The sequence below is a fragment of the Globicephala melas genome, chromosome 12 (assembly GCF_963455315.2).
Source record: "Globicephala melas chromosome 12, mGloMel1.2, whole genome shotgun sequence".
Lineage (NCBI taxonomy): Eukaryota > Metazoa > Chordata > Mammalia > Artiodactyla > Delphinidae > Globicephala > Globicephala melas.
Window position 1 is genome coordinate 54,844,290 of NC_083325.1, and position 11,049 is coordinate 54,855,338.

Sequence of the window (11,049 nt, forward strand, 5' to 3'; positions counted from 1 at the left end):
TAGTCAGTTTTTAGAGTGTTAAGGTGTTTTTTGTTTCCCCCTCCCTTGTTTTGAACTTTTTTCTCCCCTAAAGCCCCTCTTTTCTCCAGTGATTTCAGATTTTGAGAGCTTTTCAGTCAGTAAGCTCTTTAGGTAAATCGCCACTTCACTAACACTTTATGCATAATGTTGAAGCACTTTATTCCAATTAAAAATTAATATTTGTCATTTAAAATTTTGATTAAATTGGAAGTTATTTGCTATAGGTAAGGAGATTAAGTTTAAAGCTACCAGTAGGTAGATAGTTGTCACTGGTTGTTCTTGTTCAAGATTGTATGAAACACATTTGTGATTTTTACAGTTATATATAAAGGAATTTGAGTTAGGAGGACTTTGTTTTCTGGTACCTTTAAGTAGATAGTTTTATGATCAGCCTCATATAAATGTTATGTCCAGGGTTTGTTTTTCTGTCAATGACATAAAGCATACTTTCATTTCATAATAAGGACTAACACAAGAGGTAACATCAGATTTGCCATGTTCTTATTGGACTCAGTCTATTATATATATGTGTGTTCTTAAAATTTAGAATTATAGAATCTTCCTTTCCACTGTTCTGTTTTTATTTCATAGGCTCCCAGAATTTTGATAAAGGCTATGTTGAGTTAATTTACATCAATCAAAAATATTTTAAAATGATTGATTACTTTTTATTAGCATGTATAGTTTTATTTATGAAAATCACTTTATGTATATCACTGAAATACTTTGGGAGGGTGTCTAGTCGTTGAAAATATCACAGTGGATTTTTCTTAGAGATAATAGTATGTTATAGAGTTGATTTTCACTTAGTATTATTTGAGGTTTGTGAAAGCAGTGGCTAAATTTTTATCAGGATTGGACTTTTAAAAATTTGTGACCCGTTTGTATATAAAGCTTTAGGAATTATGCGTGTGTGTATACTGAAATAAGCATGGAGTAAGTTTTGAATCCAGAATTAATGTTTTCAACAAGATTTCTTCAAAAGATTATTATTTTAGAGTAGAGTTTTAAATCAGTTCTAGTGTTTTAAAGTGTACAAAGGAAATCACAGAATCATTTTAGGTCACAGAAACTAGAATTACACTGATTGATAAAGTCTTCCCCCACATTTTGGGTATAAGGCAGTTTCCACCTTTTCCCATTTGATATTTTACTGCACTTACTGATTTCATCCAGCCTAATAAAAGTGGTATTTTCATGTGATGATTTTTTCTGCTGGTGTGAAACATTTGAGATGATGAACCTAACAAGTTCAAGTTCATAGAACCTCGCTTTAGAGTATTAGAACTGGGAGGGAACCCAAAGGTCCTTGAGTTCAACTCTTGTGATAATCTGCTTTCATCACCACTTCTAGAAATGTGTCACACTGCTGTAGCCAAGCTGCATGTAGTACTTATCAATTGGGATTGAAATTCAAAAGTCCTATGCGTATACAACTATTTTCACAGTAATGTGAATTTTATATACTTTCTCATATTTTTCATTTCCCTCACCCAAAGTTTTCAAGCTTTAATAGGAAAGATTAATGATGACATCAAATCATACGAGGCGTGGACATTTTTATCTCTTTAAAGTGACGTGATCCAACCAAACACAAGTCAGAATGTAGATAATAAGGACTGAAAAGAAAGGACTAGACCTTAGTTCATTTCTATCATCAGTAAGCACACTTTGTACAAAATGTTTCACTATAGATTTCTAATTCATTTTGTTGGCAACCTGGGGTCAGTGACATTGTTACTTAAAATTACTAACAAATATATATGAATTATTTCCATTTTGCTATACTTGTCTTTTCTGTTGTTGTTCTGAGCATGTATAATCTTCAGAAGCATATATTTGGAGACCAAAGACTATTAACATGTCTCTTTGATTGACAGAACAATTATTCACTCATTTATTGATAGCTTTGACCTAATGTAGGGAAAATACAATTGAGACAATATTATCCTAGTTTGGAAATTGATCTGAAAAAGCAAATTATACTGCTTTTTAAAAATCAGTGTGTGTTAGTTTTTCTCTTAAATATTTTGGTAGTTTTCCATTAAATGGAATTGTAAAAAGGTAATAACTTGTATCTGAAGCAAGGGAAAATACTGATTATATAAAGCTTTATATCATATGTGGTAGCATTTCTCTTGTATGACAGTAATCTAGCCTGCAACATCTACTTGCAGTTTTGAAATTAACCTGTAATTTAGTCTTCACCCCAAATGACAAAAATTCAAATGACTCTGTGGGGTGCCGGAAGATGCACTGTAAACAGGGCTTAGTAAGGGGATAAGGTAGAGTTCCGTCAGGATAGGCTCATTTTCACTGTGTCAGTATTGTAGTAAAATTAATGCTTCTTCATGATATTTTACTTTTTAGTACAGTTTAAAACCTTAATCTAGATAAAATGGTAATTCAGTCTAGGGCAACATAACATTTGTATAATGAACCAAAATGTTAGGGCTTCAATGGAAAATTTTAAAAGGCTTTCTTCCTTTTGAAAACTGTTGCACATGTGAGAGAAATGTGTTTTCTCCACAAAGATTGTCACTGTTATCGCTACTTGTACTTTGGTCCATGTCTCTAACCATGCTTCTTTTTTTAATACATTTCATACTTTCTTTTCAAAAATCTTTAATTTCTTATTCCATATTACACCACCTTATTAGGTTAAACAAACAACATTGCTTTTAATAGAGCATAATGTATAATTAGATGTACTCAACTGAACCGGGGGAGAGTCCAGGGACCTGATGACAGTGCCTTTCTCTGTTTACCTGGTGGCCTTAGGCTAATCAGTCAATCTCTAGATGCCTTAATTTCCTCATCTATTTAAAAATAAAGGAAGGTGGCAAGTAGAATTGGATCACATAATCTCTACAGCTTTTTCAAGGTCTTAATAATTTCTCATACTGTCATTTTCCAAGGGAAATAGTAGGTTTTGAGGACACAAAAGAATGTGTTTCCACACTCTTATTTAATAAACTGACTTAATGAAAATATCTTTTTATTTTAATTAATTAACCACATAAGAGAAGCTTCGATTTTATAATTGGAAATAATTTTTAAAAGCTTACCCTCTTATGAAAAGCTTTTAAAGAGTTCTAGAATTCACCAACCCTAAGAATATCCTAGGTTTAGCAACAGTAAGTTTCTATATGTATGAATCCTAAAGTTACTTCTTCCTGGGATTTCCTTGTGGCACATGGTTAGGAATCCGCCTGCTAATGCAGGGGACATGGGTTTGAGCCCTGGTCCAGGAAGGTCCCACATACCGCGGAGCACCTAAGCCCGTGCGCCACAACTACTGAAGCCCGAGTGCCTAGAGCCTGTGCTCCGCAACAAGAGAAGCCACAGCAATGAGAAGCCCACGCACTGCAACGAAGAGTAGCCCCTGCTCACCACAACTAGAGAAAGCCCACGTGCAACGACAAAGACCCAACGCAGCCAAAAGTAAATTAAAAAAAAAAAAAGTTAGTTCCTCCTTATCTGGAGAGGCAGCAGTATGAAACATATGATGAGAAAGGTGAAAGTGCTTGAAAAGTTCTTGATGACTGTTGATGGACATTTAATAAAGTTTCCCAAATCTGGAATTATTGAGGACCATAAACACAAAGTAGTTGGAAAAAATATTTGACAGTAGTCCTTGTTTTTAGAATAATGCATTCTTATAGCAATTTATATATAATCTGAGAGAATGCCTTCATCTTTTGGACTTTTTAATAAGTACCATTTAGCAAGCAAAATAATAAAAGTTGAAGCAGGGAAAACAGGGAACCACTAATGATGTCTGTACTCTGAACATTGATTTTTATATAAGGATTGTTTCTTGTATTTTTTTTTTCCAATTTGGCTTCGTGGTATTCTACCTTAAATAAAACTCACTCGTGTACCTTTTGACTGGTCATTGTATAGCTCTCAAATTAATTAGATATATTTTATTCATTGTTAATATTTTGATGTTTCCAAGGGATGACTTACCTACTGCTCTTGAAGTCACGATTGACTGCTATAAAAAGTATAAAATACTACCAAGGATTCATGATGTCCTATGTAAACTGATAGAGAAAGGCGAGACTGATCTAATTCAGAAAGGTTAGTCACCTTCTAATTCGTTAGTGTTGTTAGTTTTCTTTTTTCCCCTCTTGCTTATTTAATCTTAATGTGTTGCTGTGAAGAGAGAATTTAACAGGAAGGCAAGCACATCCAGAGAAACTTTGTTTCACTTTTGAGTTGAAAAATATCAGGTATATTTTTAACATTATAAATGTACTTGATTTTAGTAACTTCATTTTGAAAAGTCACCCCTCTTGTTTTTTGCGTGTGTGTGTGTCTGGTACGCGGGCCTCTCACTGTTGTGGCCTCTCCCGTTGCGGAGCACAGGCTCCGGACACGCAGGCTCAGTGGCCATGGCTCACGGGCCTAGCCGCTCCGTGGCATGTGGGATCTTCCCGGACTGGGGCATGAACCCAGTCCCCTGCACCGGCAGGTGGACTCTCAACCACTGCGCCACCAGGGAAGCCCCTCTCTGTTATTTTTTGGTCCGCTTCTTGATGATCTGCCTTTGTGAGATTTTCAGCCTTATCCTCACCAGTTCTCTTTGAAGCTAGTCACAGGTACTTAATGTCATAAATGTATGCTGTTACATAAGGAATGTGACAGAAAATTGGTTGATTTAGCTATAACCTTTAAGTTATTCTAAATATTTGTTTTAAAGTTTTCTTGTATTTGTTCAGAACTCTTCAAGTGATATAGTGTTAGTCTATATTTTGTCTTCTAATATATTTTCTTCTTTCCTCTCTAGCAATGGACTTTGTGAGCCAAGAACAAGGTGAAATGACTATGCTGTATGATCTCTTCTTTGCCTTCCTACAAACAGGAAATTACAAAGAGGCCAAGAAGATCATTGAGGTATGATTTTAACTCCAGTATTCTAATTGTACAGCTATTTAGACTCTTAATTAGAATATGTTTACAAATTTTAACCTTTAATTACACATGTTCTGATTCATGTTAATATAATTCAGTCTCAATAATGTGGGGTGAGAGGGAGAGACTCGGCCAGCTTCTTTATTGTATATAATTACAGTTCAGAAAAGGCAGCCTGGTTGTATATTGAATTTGTTTCTTCACTTTGTTAAATTCACTGTTATATATCAAAATGATATTTGCATATTAAATCTTGGATTGTGGAACAATTAAATTAAACTGGCATTCCTGTGTGTAAAGTTGCTAATCCTCTTTGCCAAGGAATTCTTTGTTCTTAAAAGCAGTGGAATTTAATTTGCTGCAGACCATGCTCAGATTTATTTGTAATGCTTGTCTATAAGTTAATCAGCCAAACAAGTGCTGTCTGCAGGTGTTTGGCATTTAATTTAAAATTTCTTCTTTTTTTTCACTATGGTAAGCAGCTTACGGGAAATGGTAGGTGACAAACCTGGGCTATTTAGGATTAGTATATTTTATCTAGGCTTGATTGAAATTTTGCTTACTGAAATTGATAAGTCAAAGGGCAACGATAAAGTCTGTCCAAATTGTGATTAATTTCACTATTAAACAATTCTGTATCTCCTAAAAAAATCATTTCAGAGAAGATGGACCCATCGCCTTAAGAAATATTACTTTTAGTATGAGTAAAATAAACTTGTGAATACATCAGTAATCATTTTTCTCTCAGGTATACTTTACTGTTACTCCATGTCTTTTCCCAAAAGTGCCGATGGTGGACGAGACATAAAGGTGGTGTTTGGCCTCCTTGTTTTTATGTTGATGACTGCTTATAATGGATTTGAAAATAGAGGCACACATCCCAGAAAATTATTAGTTTCTCTTGACATTTTTCAAAGAAAAGTCTAGTATGAAAAAGGACTGTGAAATTAATTCAGAACTTTCTTATATTTCTGTCTTTAACTCAATCTGTCCTCCTGTCGGAGGGAAGTGTGGAGTATGCTGTCTTGGACAGGTGCTTCTATAGCTCGAGTAGTTCATTTGTATTTTCTAGAAAATGTTATAAATTCTCTCATCGAAGGTGCACAGTGTATGTATCTGAAAATGAGAGAAGCTGTCTGCCTGTTGAGTTCTGTACTCTGTATGCATGTTATCAGTATTAGTAAGGCACTGATCAGAGCAGAAATAAAGCTCAGGTATTCAGATAATAGTGATTAGAGATTCTACAGCAGGAAATCATGCGGCTCTCTTTGTGTAATAAGCAAGACATAATAGGAAGCACAAAAGGCATGAGTGGGTTCTCCTTCTGTCATCTACTTGCTAGTGTGATAATAAATAAGTTACTAAACCTTTCTAAGCTTCCTCATCTCTAAAAGGGAATATAGTATCTTTCTTTAAGATTCAATCACATAATGTATGTAAAGCAGCTTGCATGTTTCCTGGATTATGGTAGTAATCAATATTATTAATTCTCTTTGCCCCTTAAAGGTAGAGATTGTGTTTTCTTCATTCCACGTAACTCACAGTATGATGCTTAGCATAAGGTGCATGTTTGTCACATGAATAGGCGAGAGGAGGCTGCATCTTAATTACTTTAAAGCTTTGCCAATGTACAACATCATTGAGTGTAATCATTTAGGAATGGCTGTCTACTGATGACACAGTTTTTATAGTGAATGTGTACAGAATTGCTTAAAGGATACAGAATAGACTTTACAGAATCCCTCTGCAGTACCCTAGGGTAGGACAGCAGGGTGTGCAATATATGGAAATATACTGAAGCACGTTTTTAGGGGTTTTTTTGTTTTTTTTAATGGTTAGTTGGAATTGAATTAAAGTGGGAACTTGATTTTTTTACTATTAAAATTCAAGACCTGGAGTTCTCTCTTGTGGTTTTCTGAGGATTATTGGAAATATTAAAAGTAATGAAAATTAATAAACTAGGACTGTATCACCATATGAAAGAATATTATAAATACTGAGGAACATTTTTATTATTCCCCCAAACACAATAGTGTCTTATCAATGGGTAGATTCACTAGAGTTGAATTTCCAAAGCAAAATATACAATAAAGCTTCTTTGTATTTGAAACACTGTGGGAGATAAGATAAACCAAGTCATACAAATGGTCTCATTAAGTAAAGAAAGAGACAAGATTCAGTGTATAATATGACCTGTGCTTTTAAAATGAGTTGGTATACATACATATATATAATACGTTTTAACATAGTTTTATATTTTAATTCTACCCATGGATTATTGCAGGAGGGTGGAATTATAGCTGGCATTTTGCTATATACTTTTTTATATTTTCTGAGTTTTCAGTAATGAGCATATGTATTCTTATTGTATATATACTCAGAAAGAGTGTTATTTTCTAGTAAAAGAGAGAGAAAAGTAAATAAGACTTAAATCCACCCTCAAGGAGCTAACGTGAGATTAATATGTGAAGATAATGTCTATATAAGACTGAGAAGTGTTGACTGCTGTAAGAAAAATACAAATAGTTCTGAGAGTTCAAGAGAGAAAGTTATTCCCAGTGTAGGAAATTAGGTAAGACTTTATTGAGAAAATGAGGTTTAGGGTGTGGCTTGATGGATGTGGTAAGTCCTGTTCACGTTTGGGAGTTTGATAGGGTTGGGCAATGTATTAAAGGTATTAGAGGTAGAACAAAGAAGTAGAAAAGGGAAGTCTCTAAGTAGTTCCTGTTTTTTCTCCAGCTTCATTGAGATACAAGTGATATTTAACATTGTATAAGTTTAAGGTGTACAACCTGTTGGTTTGATATACTTATATATTGCAAAATGATTACCACTGTAGTGTTAGTTAACACCTCCATTACCTCATGTAATTACCATTTCTTTTTTGTGGTGAGAACATTTAAGATCTACTCTTAGCATCTTTCAAGTATATGAGTGTGTGTGTGTGTGTGTGTGTGTGTGTGTACGTGCACGTGCACGCTGTATTGTTAAGTATGACTGCCATGTTGTACGTTAGATCCCCAGTACCTGTTCGTCTTAGAAGTGGAAGTTTGTACCATTTGACCAACATCTCCCGTTTCTCCCCACCCCAAGACGCTGGCAACCACCATTCTATGCACTGTTTTTAGTTCAGCTTTTTTAGATTTCACATGTAAGGGATATCATACAGTCTTTCCATGTCTCTGTCTGACTTATTTTCCTTAGCATAATGCTTTCATGGTATATCTTCATTGTTGCAAATGGCAGAATTTCTTTCTTTCTCATGGCTGAATAGTGTGTGTGGTGTGTGTGTGCGCGTGTGTGTATGACTTGCAAATATTTTCTCTCATTTCTTGGGTTGCCTTTTAATTTTGTTGATTGTTTCTCTTGCTGTACAGAAGCTTTTTAGTTTGATGTAGTCCCACTTACTTATTTTTGCGTTTCTCACTTATGCTTTTGTGTCTTATCCAAAAAATTGTTGCCAAGACCAGTATCAGGGAGCTTTTCCCCTGTGTTTTGTTCTGGGAGATTTATGATTTCAGGCTTTATGTTAAAGTCTTTAATCCATTGCAAGTTAATTTTTGTAAGTGGTGAAAGATAGGGGTTTAATTTTCTTCTACTGCATGTGATTATCTAGTTTTCCCAATACCATTTATTAAAGAGACTATCCTTTTCCTGTTGAGTATTCTTGGCTCCCTTGTCAAATATTAGTTGACTATATATGTGAAGGTTTATTTCTGATTCTGTTCCATTGGTCTTTGCTTCTGTTTTTATTCCAGTACCATTCTGTTTGATTATTATAGCTTTGTAGTGTAGTTTTAGGAAGTGTGATGCCTCCAGCTTTGTTCTTTTTCAGGGCTGCTTTGGCTATTTGTGATCTTTTGTGGTTCCATACAAATTTTAGGATTGTTTTTTCTATTTCTGTGAAAAATGCCATTCAGAATTTTGATAGGGATTTCACTGACTCTATAGATAGCTTTGGATAGTATAGACATTTTAACAATATTAATTCTTCTGATCCATGAACACGGGGTATTTTTTCATTTATTTATGTCTTCAGTTTCTTTCATCAAAGTCTTACAGTTTTCAGTGTACAGATCTTTCACAACCTTGGTTAAATTTATTCCTAGGTTGTTTTTTTTTTTAATCATTTTGCTCATCTTGTGAATGGTATTTTATTTTTTTCAGATATTCTGCTAGTGGATAGAAATGAAACTGATTTCTATATGTTGATTTTGTATCCTGCAGCTTTACTGAATCCGTTGATTAGTTCTAATAGTTTTTTGGTGGAGTCTTTAGGATTTTCTGCATATAATATCTTGTCATCTGCAAACAGAGTTTTATTTCTTTCTGATTTCTTAAATAGTTCTTTCATCCTGGGGTATAGGATTTATAGGAAGTATTTTGTAAGGGTAGATTGTTCCCAGAGACCCTTCAGTATCAGAATAAGCAGGCTTGAGTTCATGCAGAAGACAGTGAACTCTCAGCAGTGTTAGAAAGAAATTTATACTAGCAGAAGAATGTGTGATAGATGAAAGGGGGTTGGGGACAGTGAGATTAATAGTATCTGAATTAGGATAGTGGTTGTAGGGGTTTTGTTGTTGTTTGCGGTACGCGGCCCTCTCACTGTTGTGGCCTCTCCTGTTGCGGAGCACAGGCTCCAGACGCGCAGGCTCAGCGGCCATGGCTCACGGGCCTAGCCGCTCTGCGGCATGTGGGATCTTCCCGGACCAGGGCACGAGCCTGTGTCCCCTGCATCGGCAGGCGGACTCTCAACCACTGCGCCACCAGGGAAGCCCTGTTGTAGGGATTTTTAAGATACTTTACTCAGTCATCTCAAATGATATCTAATAATTGAAGGATAGTGACCTTAGCAGAAGGTATGGTGAATTAACAGAGGCATAATATCATCTAAGCTCTGACTTGAGAGAAACTAAGCTCTAACTTAGATCTGATACAGCGTCTCCCATCATGAACCCTTATAAGTTGGCATTGGCAGATTTCGTCACCTAAAACTTCCTGGATGAAGTCCTTTAACTAAGGTGGTTGATAATATTTGAGTGGCTTCCCAGTTTGACCAATTTCCCCTCCTTCCATCCCTCCCTCCTGCCCTTCAATAAATAATTATGGCTCACATCTTACAGTCTTGTTCTAAAGATAGACCTTAAAAAGATGAATCCATAAAATGCAATAATTGCTGTAACGGAAAGTGCTGTAGAAAGCATCTGTTTCAGACTAGATCTTTCTGAGGAAGTGATGTTTGGGATGAGAACTAAAGGATGAACTGGGAGCCAGCCACATAAAGAGTGGGAGCAAAAGCATTTCACTTAGAGGGCACTGTCTGTGCAAAGGCCTGAGAAATTTTGTTATGTTTTTATAGATGGTACCTCTTTTATGGTTCATAGTAGCAAAGATTTGGACTAAAACTCAGGCCTCCTGAGTTCTAGTCCCATGCTTTTTTGCTAGAAATTATGATAAAATAGAGTGGTATTTCTTTGTTTAAAAAAAAAATGACTTCATTCTTTCGGCCAAGTGTCTTTTAAGGTACTTCATTCACCTCCCAGGAAGGAGGTGTTGCAGGTCATTTAAATAAATTAACAGTTTAGATCATTCATTTTGTGTATTAAGACTGGAGATTAAGTCCAGGGAGAGATGATAAAAACAAGTACAAAAAGTTAAATAATGACATGAAATGTTAAGTAACCATATTAAAGGTTTCTATAAAGCATTATATTATTTAATTTTATTCTTAATCCTTTGAGCAGTTCAGTAATCACTTACTGATTGCCTGCCATGTGCCAGGCACTAAGTTCTCAGGATACAAACACAAAGATGAGTAAGAGTCTGCTTTAACTTATTTAGCATTTCTTTTTCTAACCTCATCCCTTGAGGTTCAAACCTAGGTTACAAGTTAACCAATATTGGTAACATTTTTATACTTCTCAAATGATTTTCATGTACATCTTCACGTGAGCCTCACATAACAACTAATTAGGGCAATGAAACTTCATTCAGTCAGGGTGTGAGTGTGGAGCTTATTTAGTTAGTAGTAGTCATGGAATTTGAAATCACGTCCTGATTTCACATTTTCTGTTGGTTCCCTTACACCATTTCTACCTCCATGATCTC

General features: G+C 35.3%; 1 protein-coding gene across 1 annotated transcript in view; it reads left to right on the forward strand.

Annotated features, from left to right (window-relative positions):
* Window positions 1–11,049, forward strand: part of LRPPRC (leucine rich pentatricopeptide repeat containing) — a 106,209-nt gene that overhangs the window by 56,457 nt on the left and 38,703 nt on the right. Inside the window, exons 24-25 of the mRNA XM_030857794.2 lie at window positions 3,983–4,107; window positions 4,817–4,923. Coding sequence (XP_030713654.2) covers window positions 3,983–4,107; window positions 4,817–4,923 — 232 coding nt within the window. The remainder of the gene's footprint in view (window positions 1–3,982; window positions 4,108–4,816; window positions 4,924–11,049) is intronic.